The sequence below is a fragment of the Macaca mulatta genome, chromosome 2 (genome assembly GCF_049350105.2).
Source record: "Macaca mulatta isolate MMU2019108-1 chromosome 2, T2T-MMU8v2.0, whole genome shotgun sequence".
Lineage (NCBI taxonomy): Eukaryota > Metazoa > Chordata > Mammalia > Primates > Cercopithecidae > Macaca > Macaca mulatta.
The window spans coordinates 158,626,764-158,646,908 of NC_133407.1; the positions used below are offsets into that span (position 1 = coordinate 158,626,764).

Here is a 20,145-nt window from a genome sequence, read left to right on the forward strand (position 1 = left end):
ACCCACCTCCTAGAGAAAGAGGCCTGGGTTCTGCCACTGGGAGAGGCAGTGGGTGAAATACAGACACATCTGGCTATGTGACCTCGAACAAGATTTTTCATCCGGATCCTCGGTGTCCTCAGTTAGTCGTTGTACACGTATGACATTGTAAGGTCTTGGTGCTCAGTGGTTGGCACATAGGAAGGGTTCAGTCATTGGTTGCTTGGCATTATTTTCAGAAGTGAGGTTGCTCTGTGATGTTCTTGGAGTGACCTGCACAATCTCTGTGCACACAGTCGTGGCCATTGCTTGGCAAGGATTATGGCATTAAAACATTATTGGCTGCGTCACTCTCAGGGCTGCTGTCCATTCTGAGGCAGGGCACGGCGGCAGTCAGGGCTTGGGAAGTTGTGGGTGCCTCCTGGCGGGACAGTCTTAGGTGCAGATGTAGCTGCTAGAGTAGAGGTCTCGAACCTTAAGGTCCATGCCCTCCAGAGAGACTTCAGAAATCTGCCCTCTCCCAAAATGATATGCAAAATGTGGTGTCTATGGGGACAGGGACCATGGTTTTCATCAGACTCTCAAATGGGGCAACTAAAAGAATTAGGAACCTTTGGTCTGGGCATCAGCAAGTCAGGCATTAAGAGCCACTGTTGGAGGGCATGGCAGATGGCGTGGACCTCAGCCCTAATCCTGGGTGTGACCTGCTGACCTCACACCGTGCTTAACTAGCCAGTACCGGCCAGTCAGAGCCATCAGTTCCTCCCCTGGGCACCCACTCTGCATAAGCCCAACAGAGAGTCAGCCATGCCTCAGGTCTGGCTGGGCCACCAGGTTCAGGGTGTGGGAAGGAGACCCAGGCCCCAGCAGGCAGGATGGGGACCAGTGAGGAAGACTCTTTGGGGACTGGCTCAGGATTGGGGGCCCTGAGGAGGGGTGGTGATAGGTGAGGGGTGCAAGTCATAAGGGCCTGGGAAGATAGGGGCAGAGGAAATGAGGCAGGGTCCACTGTGCCAGCTTTGGGGGCTCCTTTTTGTCCACTGGAAAGTGGCCCATGTGAGGGATGGGCCACCAGATCCAATGCCCTGCCTCAGTGGGCTTGGTCAAAACAGAAAATTCTCTCTGAATAAGGCCTCAGACGGTGGGTCATGCAGGTACAAGTGGGGGTGTTCTCACCCTCTCTCTCTTTTGCTCAGTTTCTTTCTTCCTTTGGTCCTTATTTTATTTTCCCTGTCTTGTTTATGGTTTTCTCATAAGCCACTCAAGTCATTTTGGGAAATAGAGTATAAACAGAAAGAAAGAAAAGCTCTTCATACATAGAAAAGCTTCCTGGAGAAAGTAGGCTTTCAATTGTGGGATGTTTTGTTTGTTTTCCTAAAAGGTATTATTTTTTGATGACAAGTAGATTATGTTCATTTAAAAAAATTATTTTGTCACCCAAACTGGAGTGCAGTAGCACAGTCACAGCTGACTACAGCCTTTACCTTCTGGGCTCAAGTGATTCTCCCACCCCAGCTTCTTGAGTAGCTAGTACCATGCCCAGATAAGAGTGTGTGTGTGTGTGTGTGTGTGTGTGTGTGTGTGTGTTTTGTAGAAGGGGTCTTTCTGTGTTGCCCAGGCTGGTCTAAAACTCCTGGGCTCAAGCAGTCCTCCTGCCTCAGCCTCCCAAAGTGCTGGAATTGCAGACATGAGCCACTGCACTCAGCCCATTAACTTAAATGTGGATGTTTTGTAGAAATAAAAAAAAAGAAAGAATTGCCTGTAATTGCATTATACAAACAGTCACAGTTAGTATTTCAGTGTGTTTTCTTCTAGCTGTTTCTTACATGAATAGATTAATACACCTTTTTTTTTGTATTTATACTATAAATGGTATCCAGTTTTCTGAATTAACATATATTACATATAACATGGACAGTTTTCTCTCATACTAAAAACTCTTTATAAGCTTTTAAAATGTCTCAGTCTCACATAGTTAGACATTCAGAACCTCCTCTGATGTTTTTTATTTTATGTTTATTTTTAAATTTTAAAAAATTGAGATAGAGTCTTGCTCTGTTGCTCAGGCTGGACTGCAGTGGTGCAATCTTGGCTCATTGCAACCTCTACCTCCCGGGTTCAAGCAATCCTCTCGCCTCAGCCTCCAGAGTAGCTGGGACTACAGGCGTGCCCCATCACACCTGGCTAATTTTTGTAGTTTTAGTAGAGACGGAGTTTCAACTTTTGGCCAGGTTGGTCTCAAACTCCTGACCTCAAGTGATCCACCTGCCTCAGCCTCCCAAAGTGCTGGGATTATAGGCGTGAGCCACTGCACCCGGCCCCTCCCCCGATTTTACATTATTGTAAATAAAGCATTGACACGTATTTTTGTCCATAGTGTTCTTTGCAAAGTTAAGACTATTTCCTTGAGCAAGATTCAGTACTGAGCTTGGCTCCAGCTCAGAGCAGGCTGGGCCAGCAGCAGTGTGAGTGTGAGTGTGCACTTGCGAATGTGGCAGGGCTCCATTTCTCATTAGCCCTGCAACAGAGGGCAACTGAGGCAGGCCCACAGGCAGCCAAGTGACTCATTATCTCAGCCTGCGCGTCTTGCTGAAGGAACAGGCGAGAAAAGGCTTCCCAGTGACTCATCTGTTGGGCCTGAAATCCCTCTGAACCTTCAGGCTGGCCAGAGCAAAGCCCTTCAGGCCCGGTGACCAAATATTCCCATGTGTCAGGGCCGCCCTTGGGCCCTTGAAGATGAATGCGCCTGATGAAGTGTTTTATGTCCTGCAAAGCGGGCCTGCCGGGCACATACAGCCCTCCGCTCAGATGTGCTTTCCGATCTGCACATCGGTCCAGCTTGGCTGAGCTCAGTTCCAAGCCAGGCTGGGCTGGTTTTCTCCTCCTTAAGACTCATCAGTGAGGTCAGCCAGCGGATAAGCTAAAGTTAACTTAGCTATTATTGCTTTTTTGTTAATGAGGGGAGGGCCAGCTATGAAGACGCCAAACCATTCAGAAAAGTTGTACAGCACTTAGGATTGAATATACCAGAACAAATTCTGTATTCAGGCAAAATAAAGCAATTGACAATGATTTAAGTCCTGACTGAACTCTCAAGGGTCCCTTGTGCTTCCCTGAGGTTTCGTTTTATTGTTTTTTTAAAAAATGTTTTTCTTATGAAGTTGTGAATCTTGGAAGCTGTGTGAAGCACGGGCGACCTCACTGGACTCATCGGAGTGGCAGGAGCCTTCTTTTGTGGATGGAAGCTTGGGCTGTAATTAAGCTCCAAGTGGGTGGAGGATGAGGCTTGGGGAAATTCTGTCCCTGAAACCCTAGGGTTGGCTGTGGAGTGAGAGCTGAATACCCATCCTACGGCACCACAGGGGTTGAGGGAAAAGGAGTAGGGATTGGCTTCTCTTGGACAACAATTAATAGGAACAAACCAACTCCTTCTCAGAGATGAGATTCAGAAGCAGAGGCTGAATATCCTGGGTGTTCCTGAAACCAAGAACACTTGACTTGTGTCTTAAAATTCCACAGCTCACTAGCGTGTTCACAGATGCTGTTCAAAGTGACCTCCTTTGACAAAGAAGCAATGTGCCTGCAGGGTTGAAACCACTTGAAAAAACTTTGTTAAAGTCGATGTACAAAAATGTTTAAAATGCTTTGAGGAAATAAGATCTGAGATGTTCCTGCTATAAAGTAGTCTGTGAACAAGTCGAATTGAAAGTGTGGAAGCGAGATGTGCCCATAGGCTGAGAGATCTAAGAGAAAGGTTCTTTTCAGCGTGACCCATATTTGCAACCTAGCTACTGTGCACCAGTGCAGTGCTTAGCTCTGGGGGATAGAGACCTGCAGACCTGGATTTCGTGCCTCAAGGAATCTAGTTGGGGAAGGTCTTACTGTGGCCAGACCTAGCGCCAAGAGCAGTGAGGAGGGAGGAATAGATTCTGATTAGGGAGTCCTTATAAAGCCCAAAGGAGCACCATTTGAGCTGAGCTTGAAGAGTTGGCCCAATATGATGCTTAGAGATGTGGGAGAAGAGTCTGGAAGACCAGGAGACTGCTTAACCAAGGCACGGGGGTGGGGGTGGTGGCCTTCCTCAGGGTATAGCTGCTGGGGAGGAGAAACAGCAAGGGATGAGTAGGGAGTGGTGGCTGTTGCCAGGTTGTGGAGGCTTTGATAGGAGTTTGGACTTGATTCTGTAACTATTAGGGATTCGTTGAAGGTTTTTGAGTAGGGAAGTAACTTGCAAATATCGATTGATTTTTTAAATGGAAAACACATAAATACATGCTCATTGAAAGATATTTCAGCTATATTAAAGTCTGTGAAGCAAAAGATGAAAATGCTCCCCTTCCCAGAACTAACCACTGCTTCCTTTCATGTTATTTCATCCACCTGTGTCTATGGGATCAGCACACAAAAGTCAACCCTAGAAGTGGGAAGGAAGATGGTTCTGCAGAGCCGCTCTGTCACTCTGTGTCACATACATGCCCTACCTTTCCAACATTTAAAGTAATATATGAAGTAGTACTGTCATCTGGGGAAATGCCTCCTGTGTCTTCTCACTGGGCTCACGTTGCTCTCCATTGCATTATTTCAGAACATGGTTTCATTGGATATTCACCCGAACTGCTACAGAACAACACGCTGCCCGATTACAGCCCCGGGGAATCTTTTTTCACTGTGTTTGGGGTTTTCTTCCCAGCGGCTACAGGTATTGTAATCTGGGTTCCTTTTTACTCTCAAATTTGGGATATAAGTTCTTGGTTCCACAATTCAGCATCATCATTGGCCTACATGTGCTCTTGGTATGTATATCCAACTTTAGATATGGGCTTAGCTTTGACTAAAATTTTGTTATTTTGTTTATTTTTGTATGTATTTTGTAGAGACAGGGTCTCACTATGTTGCCCAGGCTGGCCTTGAACCCCTGGCCTCAAACATAAAAATCTATTATTTTAGCTGAGTTTACCGAAGGCCCTCAATATGATTTAATCCTCCTCACTCCTTACACATTGCACCTCTTGTTCATAGAAAGGACATGTATCTCATAGGGCTGAACGGGACAGATTCCTCAGCAGGACAAGCTGCTCTTTTCACAGGTGGAATAAGTGCATGCCTGGAATGGAAGGGAATGGAATGGAAGGGAATGGAATGGAAGGGAATGGAATGGAAGGGAATGCCTTCCCTTCCCCCTGCCCATACCAGCACATCTTCTCCCAGAGGGCAGAGAAACACTATTGTCTTTTCTTGCTGTATCAGGTGTGAGCCAAAACAATATTCCAGGGGTGAGGAATGAATCTCCTCACCCTCCCTTGCCCAAGTTCCTGCTCTACAGTGACTGTAGAGGAGTCCCCCACAGCCAAGCTACCTGTAGGACCCCTGCCCCATGCTTGGGTCCCTGGCCTGGAAGGCAATAAGCTAACATGTTGACCAGATGCTCCATAAAAAATAACATTTACTAGTGACTGGATTTGTCCCAAGGGAACAGACTCTTACTGAAGAGAGAAAAGCATTTCACTCTTGATCAAGAGAGTTTTGATAGCCTGGAGTGTATTTGCCTCGTCTCCTTGTCTCTCTCCCCTTTCCCTCTGCCCTCCTATATGTGGCCATTTCCTTACTTGTTGTCCCCACCCCAAATGGGATAGGGACAGAAAAAGAAGGAGAAGCTACTAGAATGTCTAAGATTGAGAAGATTGTCCATACAAGTTTTAGCAAAGATGTGGAGACACCAGAACCCTCATGCGCTGCTGAAGGGAATGTAAAATGGTGCAATGACTTTGGAAAAAAGTTTGACAGTTTCTTAAAAATTACATCCAGCTATTCCATGCCTAGTTATCCACTGCAGAGGATCAAAGGCCTGTGTTCATCTGAAGATTTGTACATGAACTTTCAAAGCAGCTTAAATTTTAATAGCCCCCAAACTAGAAATAGCTTGAATGTTCATCAACAGATGAGTGCATAAACAAACTATGGTGTAGCCACACAATAGGAAAACACTCAACAATCAAAATAAATAACTGGCTGGGCGTGGTGCCTCATACCTATAATCCCAGCACTTTGGGAGGCTGAGGAAGGCGGATCACCTGAGGTCAGGAGTTCAAGACCAGCCTGGACAACATGGTGAAACCCCGTCTCTACTAAAAATACAAAAGAAAATTAGCCTGGCATGGTGGTGACAGGCATCTGTAGTCCCAGATACTTAGGAGACTGAGGCAGGAGAACCACTTGAACATGGAAGGCAGAGGTTGCAGTTAGCCGAGATCGTGCCACTGCACTCCAGCCTGGGTGACAGAGCGAGACTCTGTCTCTAAAAAAAGAAAAAGAAATAACTATCGATACACACAATAATATAGGTGAATCTCAAAATAATTATGCTGAGTAAAAGAAGTCAGGTCAAAAAAAGAGCAAATAAATATGATTGTATACATCTCCATTTATATGCAGTTCTAGAAAATGCAAGCTATAGTGACAGATGCCTGGGAATGGGAGTGAGAGGAGCAGGAAGAAGGGATTACCAAAGTGCAGAAGGAAACTTTGGGGGGATGAAAAATATATTCCTGGTCTGGCATGGCGGCTCATGCCTATAATCCCAGCACTTTGGGATGCCAAGGCAGGAGGGTCTCTCACGCTCAGGACTTTGAGACCAGCCTGGGCAACATGGTGAGACCCTGTGGTCTCTACAAAACATGATTAAAAAGTTAGCTTGGGCCGGGCTCAGTGACTCATGCCTACAATCTCAGAACTTTGGGAGGCCGAGGTAGGTGGATCATCTGAGTTCAGGAGTTCGAGACCAGCCTGGCCAACGTGGTGAAACCCCATCTCTACTAAAAATACAAAAACTACCTGGGTGTGGTGGCATGCACCTGTAGTCCCATAAACTTGGGAGGCTGAGGCAGGAGAATCACCTGTAGTTCCAGCTACTTGGGGGTGGGTGGTGGGTGGCAGGAGGACTGCTTGATCCTGGGAAGTCAAGGCTGTGGTGAGCCTTGGTCACGCCATGGTACTCCAGCCTGAGTGACAGAGTGAGACCCTGTATCAAAAAAAAAATTTTGTGTGTGTGTGTGTGTGTGTGTGTGTGTGTGTGTATTACTGATTATAGTGATGATTTTATGGGTATATTCATATAGCAAAGCTTTTCAAGTTGTTACACTTTAAACATGTACATCTTATAGTATGTTAGTTACACCTCAATAAAGCTGTTAAAATGAAAAGGATAATAACTTTAATCATCTTTAATTGATTTTCCTCAATCCCATTTCTCCTTATAGCAATAGCCTTTCCCTCTCCTCTTCATAGCCAAACATAACATGTCTCCCCATCTCCATTCTTTTATCGCCTGCTCAACTCTCCCACTCTGTCTTTTGGGAATTGCAAGCCTGTCTCTCCAACGACATGGCTCTGTCACCAGTGACTTCCTTGTTACTAAATGCAGCACGCATTTTTAGTTTCTCACTTTATTTGACCTCTCAGCAACAATGCACTTCCCTTTGCATTTCTCTTGCCTTCCATGGTGCAGCCTTCTCAGCTCCCTCCTACTCTCTGACTTGCCTTCATAGGTGCATCCCCTCTGCCTGACCATCCAATGTTGGGGATCTTCAGGCTATTCCTAGGCCCTCTCATCTCTTTCTCAACTATTTTCCTTGGAGTCTCATCCATGCTCATTGTTGAATAACCACCCTCAAAACTGATGACTCTAAAATTCACACTTCCAGCCCAGACTTCTCCAATCTTCACATCATGCATTCAGTTGCCCATGTGACATCTTCTCTTGAGTATCTTGGACCGAACAAGTTTGACCAAACCCATCTCACCTACCCCTCAACTCGTCCTCCTCCTGTACTCCTGATGTCAGTAAATGGCACCTCCACCCAGCCAATTGCTTATGCCAGTGATCAGACCAACCTGTTTCTTTCCAGTGCCCTCTAAGTCTTGTCAATTTTACCTCCTAAGAGTCACTAGATTCTCTCTACTTCTCCTTATCTCTACCACCTGACCACTCTGGTCCCAGCTTCATCTATTGCTTGTATCACTGCGTCAGCCTCCTGCCTGACTTTTCTTAAGGCTCAGCCATGGAAATGAGCCTGGAACTAGGACTTGAAAGTGGCAGGTCGAATCCTGATCCACAAATCCAGATTTGCCAGAAATAGTGCGTTTTCATTTTTATAAAACAGGAAGAGTCAGTCTCTGACTCTAAGCCTTCATTCTGCCGGGATGGCTTAAAATTAACATCAGTAATTCAGCATGCCTCCACCTGCACCTGCCATGCTCTGCACCAGTTCCAGGGGCTTAGGGTTTTATACAGTACCCAGACATGTTTGGGGGGCTCTGCAACTCCTTATCTGTAAACAGAACCAGGCCTTCCCATCGTCCTATCCATAGGGCCTTTCAGGTTTGTGCTGCCTCTGAGCCACGTTCAGGGACCAGAAATCTGAGATTGGGAACCCTATGCTTAGGGTCTGTGTACTCCCCAAGTACATAGACTGGGGGTCTTACCAGCTCCTCACCAGTACTGCCAGGGAGTGGGGGGGTCCCAGGTCCTCATTTCCCCAGAACCTGTGAACAGCCTCTCTCTCCCCCTGCCCCAAACTCCAGAACCAGTTTTCTGTCAAATATGGGGGACACTCCTGTCCAGGGCCAGTGTTCTGGGTGTGTGACCTATGCGTTCACACTGTCCCTACCCTGAGAAGGGCCTCATGCTTGTTTTAAGGCTTTGCTGTTTCTAAAATTCTTGGACCGGGCACAGTGGCTCACGCCTCGTAATACCAGCACTTTGGGATGATGAGGTAGGCAGATCACTTGAGCCTGGGAGTTCGAGACCAGCCTGGCCAACATAGTGAAACTCCATCTCTGCTAAAAGTACAAAAATTAGCTGGGTGTCGTGGGACATGCCTGTAATCCCAGCTACTCAGTAAGCTGAGGCAGGAAAATCACTTGAACCTGGGAGGCAGAGGTTGCAGTGCGCCGAAATTGTGCCACTGCACTCCAGCCTGGGCGACAGAGTAAGACTCTCTCTCAAAAAAAAAAAAAAAAAAAAAAAAAAACAACAACAACAACAAAAAAACTTAATAATTTTTGATTCTGCATTTGTATTTTTATGTGGCCGCACAAACTATGTGATAGTTTTTCTCCTTGTCCCCCCATGTTTTCCCCAGCCATTCTGCTGTTTCTTTTCTGTTTCCCTCCAAAATCTTCTAAGGACCTAGGCTTTTGAGAAACAGAAGCCAAAACAGTGCACAGGCAAATTCTGCTTCCTCTCTGCCTCCTGTCTCCCACGAGGCAAGAGAATATAGGTCAGCTTCCTCTTGAATGGACAGAAAAGGAAAGGGGAAAAACAGAGGGAATTAAAACAAAATTAACATCTGTAGATGTTTCCCAGTCTCTCTTCCTCTCTCCTGCCACACACAAACTGAAAACCATCTGAGTGTTCCCCGGGGCCTGGCAGTGTCCCCACTGAGTGAAGACCCCTGGGCCGAGAGGCCAGGTTAGCATTTACCCTAGAGGCAGGGGCAGAAGGCCTCTTTGCCTGGTCACACTGCGCAGGGAATGTCCCGGGCGTGCTCTGGTGCACCGGGGGTTGTCTTGGCAATGTGGCCCTGATGCGCCCCTCCAGCCTGCTCCCACGGCTGGCTTTCCTAAGAGAGAGGATGCCTGGTGTGAGTGGGGGTTGAAGCGATTCTCGTGCTTCAGCTTCGTAAGTAGCTGGGATTACAAAAGCATGCCACTATGCCCAGCTAATTTTTGTATTTTTAGTAGAGATGGAGTTGAGATCAGCTAGGTTGGCCAGGCTGATCTCGAACTGCTGACCTCAAGTGATCCACCCGCTTCGGCCTCCTACCTCCCAAAGTGCTGGGATTAGAGGCATGAGCCACCATGCCTGGCCTATATTCCCTTTTGATAATGATACTAAAAGCCTCACAGACACGGGACATTCTGGCTCAGAGATGGAGTGTTGTCGTCCTTCCGCTGAGAAAGCTATAGCTACCTAAGACGATGAGTCAAGATTTGTTTTCTGTGGTTTAACTTATGAGTATTATTTTGTAAGATTTCAAATGTAGCCGGGCGCGGTGGCTCAAGCCTGTAATCCCAGCACTTTGGGAGGCCGAGACGGGCGGATCACAAGGTCAGGAGATCAAGACCATCCTGGCTAACATGGTGAAACCCCGTCTCTACTAAAAATACAAAAAAACTAGCCGGGCGAGGTGGCGGGCGCCTGTAGTCCCAGCTACTCGGGAGGCTGAGGCAGGAGAATGGCGTAAACCCGGGAGGCGGAGCTTGCAGTGAGCTGAGATCCGGCCACTGCACTCCAGCCTGGGCGACAGAGCGAGACTCCGTCTCAAAAAAAAAAAAAAAAAAAAAAAAAAAAAGATTTCAAATGTAAAATGATAATAGTGCATAGATTGTAACTACACAGGCCTCTCTGCCCCACCCCTTTTAGGGGACATGCTTTCCTGTCCCTCCCACTCTCCTTTGGCCCAACCAAGGCGAAGAATCATTGATCCAATCCTTTATTTTACCAGATGGGGGAGGAGGGGTGCAGAGGAGCTTGTGAAGGACCTGACAGAGGTTACGCAACTGATTAGTGGCCGGAGTTGGGCCGTCACCCTGCTGTGGAGAGCTGCCCTCCGTGTCTCTGTCTCTGTTTTTCAGGGCCCCAAATGTAAACACGATAGGCAGGACGAATGGTTTGTATGACTTGCTGTCTCCTGGCAGATGTTCAGTTAAGCTATGAAAAGCATGGATGATTGGCAGTTTCCATGGTGATAGATTTGCTAAGGATTAGCTCCAAGTGAGTCATGGCTGGGGCTCCCTCCAACGCCATCCTCTTCTGGAACAAGAGAACCTCCAGGCTGTGGCAAGGGGAGAGTTTTAAAGAACAAACCTTTCTGTCCCCCAGCCCCCCATCCTCCCGTCAGAGATATGATAGTTAAGGATGTTTTATCCCAAGGGCAGGCGACCTCCTGGGAGAGCGGCTGGAGATTTGGTCTGGGGGCTCCTCTGGATTTAGGAAGCTGTCCCCCTGCCCCCTCACTGCACTCTTCTCCATTACACCCTGTGCTGGTGGCTGCAGGGGTGGAGTGGGGGGCTTGGAGTGGACACTGTACTTGCTTTGCTTCTCAACATGTGTTCCTTCTCCAAGCTTCACTACCAAACTTTCCCTGAGAAACAGACATCCCCTCTCTAGGATTTCACACACACCACACGGATGCAGCCACTCCAGGGATCCGGGAACACCATTCTCGGAGGAACTAGGAAATGGAAATTCACTGAGAAGAACGTCAGTCATGTGAAGTCCTGTAACCCTTGTTCCCAGATTCCAAACTCTTACTGGAAGGGATAAGAGCCTCTTTGGCCACAGCCAACACATGGGCCTGTGGTTGACCTCACCCAGCACGAAAAAATGTGGTAGGAAACCTACAGCCTTTACTGAAACGTCCACAGTCACCTTCCTTTTCAAGAGCCCAGCTATTTCTGTGATGCCCTTTGACCTCCCTGGGCCTGACTCCTCTCTCCTGCTCATGTACACACTCTGAGAAGCTCTGGGAGTTTGCTGGGCCCTCCAGTTGGCTGGTTGTCTCCAGGCCCCTCAGCCCGGCTGTTAGTGCTCACCCCTCCTCTGGTCTACTTCCCCCATTCTCCCCTCCCAGGCGTCCCCTGGGTCTCCTCACAAGTTATGTGTCTTATGAGTGAGAGGACAAGAACTTGCTTAAACATGGGGATCAGAATGGGGTCCTCATGTTTAAGGACTAGAGAGCCCCAAGTAGGGACAGTCTGAAGATGGGGGCGCACTCCACTCCCTTCATTCTGATGGACTTGTGAGCAGAAACAGGAGACAAGATGGAAGCTTTGGCTGGGCTCAGTGGCTCAAGCCTGTAGTCCCAGCTACTGGGGAGGCTGAGGCAGGAAAATTGCTTGAACCCGGGAGGCAGAGGTTGCAGTGAGCTGAGATTGCATCACTGCACTCCAGCCTGGGTGACAGAGTGAGACCCTGTCTTTAAAAAAAAAAAAAAAAAGCTTAGGCCAGGTGTGCTGCTCACGCCTGTAACCCCAGCACTTTGGGAGGTCAAGGTGGGTAGATCACTAGGTCAAGAGATCGAGACCATCCTGGCCAACATGGTGAAACCCTGTCTTTACTAAAAATACAAAACTTAGCCAAGCGTGGTGCATGCCTGTAGTCCCAGCTACTCGGGAGGCTGAGGCAGGAGAATCACTTGAACCCAGGAGGTGGTTGCAGTGAGCCGAGATAGCACCACTGCACTCCAGTCTGGTGACAGAGTGAGACTCCATCTCAAAAAAAAAAAAGCTTTATAATTATTATACATGTCTATTTTTTGTGATTTTATTTATGGAATTAATTTATAATTGTTTTATCAAAATAATTATACATATCAACAGTTTGTATCAAAACAATTATAAATATCGACAATACTTATTATCATTACAGTAACCTATTATGTCAGGCACTAAGCACTTTGTGTATAGTTTTCCATTTAAACTTCTCCACAGCCTGACTGGTTCCATCAGACACAGGGCTGCCATGAAGTAGATGAAACCTGGGCTTCAAGGTCCCTCACTTGTGTGGGCTCCTTCCAAAGCCCTGTTCCTAATTTTATATTCATAATTTTGTACTTTCAAAAAAATTTCGGGCCCCACGGAACCTAGATCCTCCCACGGGTTCTATTATTTACCCATTTTACAGATGAGGAAGCAAAGACAGAGAGAGGTTATCTCCCCCAACATCTCCCAGCCAGTAAGCGGTAAACCCCGTTACTTCCCACGTACTGAGAGAGGATGCTGAAAGACAGAACACACAATGTCGGTGCCGCCCCTCATTCAGAAGCCAATAAATCTTGCCTGGGTCCTGGAGATGGCAAGTTGCATTATTTGACACTGTCTGTCCCAGCAGGATCTCTAAAACATTGAGAGGGAAGGAAACTCACAAGTTTTGCTCCAAGAACAGAGAAAGAGAGGTTTAGAGATTTTTGCAGGAACAGCTAAACAAACAAACCAACAAGCCAGGTATGGGAAAGGAGTGGGGTTTGGCAATCAGAAGGAAGGTAATGAGAGGCAGACCAGTCTTTAGGAATCTGAGGGATTTCTGAGTAAGGAGCAGAGCCCATCTCTCCTGGGTGAGCATTTATTTAGCACCTACAAGGTGCCAGCCACTATGCTAGGTGCTTGTGAATATCTGTTCCAACTTCACCACAGCCCTGCAAAGCAAATAGTATAATCCCCATTTACAGGTGAGGAAAGCAGGGCTTGGAGCCACATTGCCTCCAGACAGTAATAGATCCCTTTTGTTTTTTCAGTTAAAAAAAAAAAAAAAGGCAGCAGATGAGACTTGGGCACGTTAGTGCATGTGTAGTCTGCCTTCATAAGAAAGAAAAATAAAGTAACGAACTTAGAAAACAGGCAGCAGAGAAACAATTAGTTGTAAATGGAAAGAAAAAGTTGAAGAGTTTCTCAGGACACAGATTTGGATTGAAAAGTCCCCAGGAGGAAGCTTGGAAGTTCCTTGAGAAAGAGTCAGTTGTCCTTTGTGAACTAACAGGAACCTGAAAAGCCTAGAAAAACTGTTGGGCTTTTCTTTTCCTACGAATCTTCATTTTCAGGAACAGAAAAGGGAATTGGAGTGGGAAGTGGGCTTGTGGTAATTGGTGATAAGTAAGAACTTTGGTCTATGTGTGCCATTGGGTGATTCAGGGGGCAGGGAAGAAAAGAGATGAGCTGCCCACTTGCAAATGTTGGTAAGTGTTCATTGACATTTACATTGGTTATTTTACCCAAGGATGTGTATTTGAGAGCTGTAAGGGGTTGATTCATCTTCTGGCCATCTATGTCTTCTGTGAGACCAGACAACGGAACTAGGCGCTGACTCCAAGCCCCCTGTTCACCATCCGTCGAAACTGTAGGCGTAATGTCAATGTCTAGGTGGCTACGGATGCCACTCGAGGTGTAGCCTCATAAACCTAAGCTGGTCAAGTGATGGCTGACACCATCAGACTTGCATATTACAGCTGAGATCATAAAGCTGTGCCTGAAGGCCCCAGGACTGGTGTGGAAGGCCAAGCCAGAAGGGTTTCCCCGTATTAAGGAAGCTGTTTACGTAAGTCACATGGTAACAGTGTGCAGACCAGACAGATCATCATTGTGATGCAGGGAGAAAAAACATTTTTGGGTAAAGCAATTAACTGCTTCCTGGAACTGGCGTTGAAAACTCAGAAATGCCATCAATCCAGCACGGTCTAGAGATGAGGAACTGGTGATGCAAGCGCCTGTGGGGAAATCAATACGCTGTGCCGATTGTAACTGATAAGCTCAGCCTTGTGGTGGGGATGTAACCCCACATTAATCATGCAATTACTGTTTCAGAAGGGGAAATCTACAAAGAGCAGGGGTGTTAGGAAGAAATGGAGAGGCTGTGTGATATAGTGGAAAGAACACTGATTTGGAATCAGGAAACTTGAGGATTAGTGCTGGTTCTGTTAGCAATTAGCTTGGAACACTTGAATCAAATGGCTTCCCTTCTTTGGGCCTCCGTTGCTTCATCTGTGAAATAAAAGGTTGGAGTAGATGATCGCTAGGGTACCATCTAGCCTTAAGAATTATGATTCTAAATAGCCGTTTTATTTTTTATTTTTATTGTTTTTGAGACGGAGTCTTGCTCTGTCGCCCAGGCTGGAGCGCAGTGGCGTGATCTCGGCTCACTGCAACCTACCCAGGTTCAAGTGATTCTCCTGCATTAGCCTTCCAAGTAGCTGGGACTACAGGTGCATGCCACCGTGCCTGGCTAAGTTTTTGTATTTTTAGTAGATACGGGGTTTCACAATGTTGGTCACACTGGTCTCGAACTCCTGACATCAGGTGATCCACCCACCTTAGCCTCCCAAAGTGCTGGGATTACAGGCACAAGCCACTACATCCAGCCCTAAATAGCCAAATATAAACAATTTTTGGAAGCCCACCAAGAAAAGTGTCAAGACCAAATAGTAATTATAAAATGGGCACTGAGTGTTTCCCAAACTGTGCTCTGTGGAACTTTAATAATGAACACAGTGTTTCATTTCTTTAAAAAAAAAAAAAAAGGGTTCAATGCCAAATAAGTTTTGTGAAACACTGTATGCTGTTCTTAGAGATAGACAGTGAGTATTAGCATATCATAAGCACTACAGTAGCCCAGCACTGAAAACCTCTCTAATTAAGGTTTTCCCAACCTTGTTTTCAATTGTGGAACTTTTTAAAAAATGTAATATTTGTAAAACACCTGGGCACTAATGCTCTGGGAAATAGTATTTGTTCTATTACGCCAACCCTAAATGTAACTCTAACCTTAACGATAGTGTTTTAAAATTGCACTGGATGCAAAAGGAAAGCAAACTAGAGAATTTCTATAACACTTAACACAGATGGGAAAAAAAATACTAAGTCAAAATACTTTTTCTAGCTCTAACTAGCGAATCAGACATTTATAATTCACCGAAGCTAGAGAACATTGCCCAAGAATTGTGTGGTAACACAGAGGTAGAATTTTGGAAATGACAGTCACAGTGTGTGAGCCCCTATAACAAATGTGCAGGCCGGGCACGGTGGCTCATGCCTGTAATCCCAACACTTTGGAGGCCGAGGCAGTCGGATCACCTGAGGTCAGGAGTTTGAGACCAGCCTGGCCAACATGGTGAACCCATCTCTACTAAAAATACAAAAATTAGCCAGACATGGTGGCAGGTGCCTGTAATCCCAACTACTTGGGAGGCTGAGGCAGGAGAATCACTTGAACCCAGGAGGCGGAGATTGCAGTAAGCCAAGATTGCGCCATTGCACTCCAACTTGGGTGACAGCGGGAGACTCCATCTCAAAAAAAAAAATCCAAACAAACAAACAAAAAAAACACAAATGTACACTTTGCCATGGGAACCACCCACATTGCCCCAGCAGGAATCACCCATGAGACTTCTTGTCTGCAGTCCGAGTTGCCTGCATCTCCTTGTCTGTGACTCTTTGTGTCTGTGATACGATCTACTTTCTGGCTTCTCTGTTTTCTCTCAAAAGCCAGCTTTCTGGCCATATCTGGGCCTGGCTCATTCCCGTGCTACAGTCAGTCCTTTCTCCTCCCACTGACCAGCATCCTAATGTACTGCACATCAGGAAGCCTACACAGAACCTGGGGAAGGAGGATAGGGGGTTTGTTATGGAGACAGTATGTGTTTGGAAGCAGGAAGCAGTTAGGATCAATCAGTCACTTTCTTCCACAGAAGCATGTATTGCTGTAGTGTTCTCAGGGGTCTTCATGGGTTAACTTCTGTATAAATGATCTGAAGGAAGGTGTACAAAATGACCTGACAAACTGTAGGAGGTACAACAATGGCGAGGAATAAAGAGCACTATGTCATGATATGGTTAGGCTCTGTGTCCCCACCCAAATCTCACCTTGAATTGTAACAATTCCCACGTGTTGTGTGAGGGACCTGGTGTAAGGGAATTGAATCATGAGGGTGAGTCTTTCCCACGCTGTTCCCATGGCAGTGAATAAGTCTCACGAGATCTGATGGTTTTATAAATGGGAGTTCCCCTACACAAGCTCTCTCTTGCCTGCCGCCATTCAAGACGTGACTTTGCTCCTCCTTCACCTTCTGCCATGATTGTGATGCCTCCTCAGCCATGTGGAATTGTGAGTCAATTAAAGCTCTTTCCTTTATAAATTACCCAGTCTCAGGTATGTCTTTATTAGCAGGGAGAGAACAGAGGAATACAGCAGATCCTGGATATTCCTTTTTTTTTTTTTTAATCCAAATAAGACCTGTACATGATACAAAATAAAACAGCACAGGGGCTTGAAATACAAAGCAATAGTCTCCCACCCCAACTTTCGCTATCCCCAATACTCCTCCACAGGGACAACCACTTTAATCATTTTTAGTACTTTGAGAGCTGTGTATAACCAGGCAACGTAAGTATACCTATAATTTGGTTAATCAAAGTCAGACATCGTCTGTTGACTTTATGCTAGGAAATATGAGAGTGAGCTCCCTCATCCACTTTCCAATGTTTGATAGTTATATTTGTAGTTATACTTATTTTGATGATTACATTGATAATTTTAAAGAATATACTTAAATCTCTGCTATTCTATCAGTTTTAGGTTACATCCCTTCAGTTCTTGCTGTTGGCGTGGGAAATTGAGATTCTGTGTTGTGTTTTAAGATTAATGTATTAGAATTATATTTATTTTATGTGTATCTTTATTTTCATAAGGAATGCTTTAGTTATTGTCCTAATTTTAAGGGAATCTACATAATCCTTTTGTACTTGAATTTTTAGAGCATTATCAGGAAAACTATAGATAGCAAGTTGATTATTAGCAGGCGAGTGGGCAAAATCCCATGAAAAATGTAGTTTAAAACTTTAACTGAACAAATAGTTTCTCTCATACACACACGCGCACATACAAACACACACACTTATTAAAAATATTTTTTGCCTTAAGGTTACAAGTCAACTATCTTTGGAACTATGAAAACAAACTGCTTCATATATTTGACATTTCTTTGCTCTGCGTAGCAAACACTGAGAAACTCAACTTTATGATAACAAGATACAAAATAATTAACTTAAAATTTATTGCAACTGCTATGTAAATATTTGCTAGGTTTTTCCATAGCTACCTACCACATTTAACAGGTAGCTCAAAAGGCATGGCTTAGATTACCTTTTAAATTTGCTTATTAAACTAATTGAAGCTTGTAACATTCAAGTCAGGCCTAGTGAATGAACATGAGACTTATATATTTTTGTTTTCTACATTACTATGATGAAAATATTAGTGCTTTTTCTCTTCCCTTTCCTTCTCTTTCCTCTTTTCACTTCCTAATATCAGTTAGCTATAACCTTCTTTTACATTGTCAAGATAGATAATATTCATATTCTGTTTCATAACTATAGTTGCATTAGTTCATTCTGGCACTGCTATAAAGAAATGCCTGAGACTGGATAATATATAAAGAGGAGGTTTAATTGGCTCATGGTTCTGCAGGTGGTACAGGAAGCATGGCAGCATCTGCTTCTACGGAGGACTCAGGGAGCTTTTACTCATGGCAGAAGGTGAAGGGGGAGCAGGTGTCTTCATATGGCAGGAGCAGGACCCAGAGAGAGGGCGAGGTGCCACACACTTTTAAACAACCAGATCTTGTGAGAACTCTATCACAAGAACAGCACAAAAGGGATGGTGCTAAAGGTGCTAAACCATTCATGAAGGATTCACCCTCAAGATCCCATCACCTCCCACCAGGCCCCACCTCCAGCACTGGGGATTACAATTGAACATGAGATTTGGGCGGGGACACAGATCTAAACCATATTAATAGTTACGTCCTCTGTGCTCTGTCTATAGGCCAATTTTAGAAGCTAAAGAACAATAAGCAAATACACGATTATGACTGTGCAGCTGTTGCTCCCTGAAGAGCAAAGTGTTGGGCTGGAATTTCATTTTCTTCACTGTGATTCTCATATAGCGCTTGTGTCATTTAGGAGAGAAAGTTCCTATACCATGGTCAAATGGGAGAATTTTTCTAACATTTTATTAGTTGTTTAAAATCATGTCACATTTTGGTTTGCTTCATATTTAGACCTTAAGTTTAATTTTTAAATTAAATTTTTATTTTTTAATTTATTTTTTAACTTTTAATTAAAAATTTTAAAATTGACACATAATGGCACATATTTTTGGGATATGTAGTGATACATATAATGTATAGTGATCAGATCAGAGTAATTAGCATATCATCTCAAACATTTACCATGTCTTTGTATAGGAGACATTCAATATCCCCCTTCTAGCTATTTGTAATCCTTAACTTTCTTGTTCACTTCTCCTGGAGTTTCAATAACTCTTTTAGCAGCCAAAATGATTTATTAATTGAAAATAAATAAGCATAGACATCGTTCTTTTCATGTAGATATATATGGTCACAACTACCTTGCCTCTTGCCTACACAAAGGTTTTGTCATTAACATTTCTTCTAAGAGCATTGAGTATTTTGCTAGCAAATTTTGCTTCCTTCTCAGAGTAAGTTCTCTGGCCCCACATCAGGACAGCACTCTGTAAAATGTGGACCTGAAGATAAAATCCTGGTATATCATATTCTAAAGATGATTCTGAGTGGTAAAAATCACTCCACCTCGAACACAGCCAAGAGTTCACCACCACAGATTTAATGGTATACCTTTTCCCCATCTTTCCCATCTTCTACTAACTGTAACCCTTCCACAACCCTTTTTGCTGGACACAGTAGACTATATCTAACAATATAAATTTCTCCAATGCTCATAGGCTTACCTATACTGTGGTAACAGTTTGGACTCACAACTCTGAATCTCTGTAAAAAGAGTAAACTAAATGTATATCAAAATGAAAAATGCAAACTGAGATAACCTGTATTAACATGATTTAGTTCTTCCATGAAAACTTTACCCAGGAAAGATAAAGACTATAAACCACTAAATATTGTTTGCTTCAAGATATTAATGAAAATCAATTTATCTGATTCAGTAGTTTGATTTCTTGGACAAAGAGCTCACCTGTCAAATAATAGTTAATCAGTTCTTCCCATAAGATACTCACCTTATTCTGTCCACCAATACTAAACTACCATATCACAAATTTTACCCAATCTCTATCCTCCTTCCATCATGAAATACCTTAGACCCCAACATCCTGTGAACATGCACTCTCCCTTGGGAGGTACAGCTGATACCCTGGCAAGGTGGTGGTCTACCTCACTGCAGTGAGTTCTAATAAATATATTTGGCTTTGCTGTATTAAATGACTGTTTTGTGATATTTGAGGTAGTTCAGCAAAAGAGAATGTCAACGGTGCTCTACACGTTCAGAGAAACTTCTCTAATAACAAACTATAGAAATGATCCCTGAAAAGTTAGTCTTAATAACTCTTCTTTTTGTTGCCAAAATGTGCAGTCAGTATATCCTTAAAATCATTCAGTTTAATTTTATTGCCCATTGTGCTGGAAGCATTTCCTCTCCAGAGGCATCCCTCCAGGAGCCTCCAGTTTTTGCTTTAATCCCTGGCAGTTTCTCTGCTGTGCAACCCTTATTCTGGAACTTCACGCCATTCCTCAGTTATCAGCACTGATTTCTGAATCTCATGTTTTCCTTCTTCATGGTTTA

The 20,145-nt window shown here is 44.6% G+C and overlaps 1 protein-coding gene and 1 pseudogene across 10 annotated transcripts in view; one reads left to right on the forward strand and one right to left on the reverse strand.

The window, feature by feature from the left end:
* The window catches only part of SLC12A8 (solute carrier family 12 member 8), a 130,917-nt gene that overhangs the window by 66,573 nt on the left and 44,199 nt on the right, over window positions 1-20,145 (forward strand). For 9 of the 10 annotated variants that reach the window (XM_028844551.2, XM_077993736.1, XM_077993739.1 and 6 more), the window contains one exon: window positions 4,565-4,678. The exons of the other annotated variant lie outside the window; for it this stretch is intronic. In XM_028844551.2, the coding sequence (XP_028700384.2) occupies window positions 4,565-4,678 (114 nt within the window). The remainder of the gene's footprint in view (window positions 1-4,564; window positions 4,679-20,145) is intronic. 10 annotated transcript variants of the gene reach the window in all.
* LOC114676669 (small nucleolar RNA U3) lies at window positions 19,830-19,903 on the reverse strand (annotated as a pseudogene).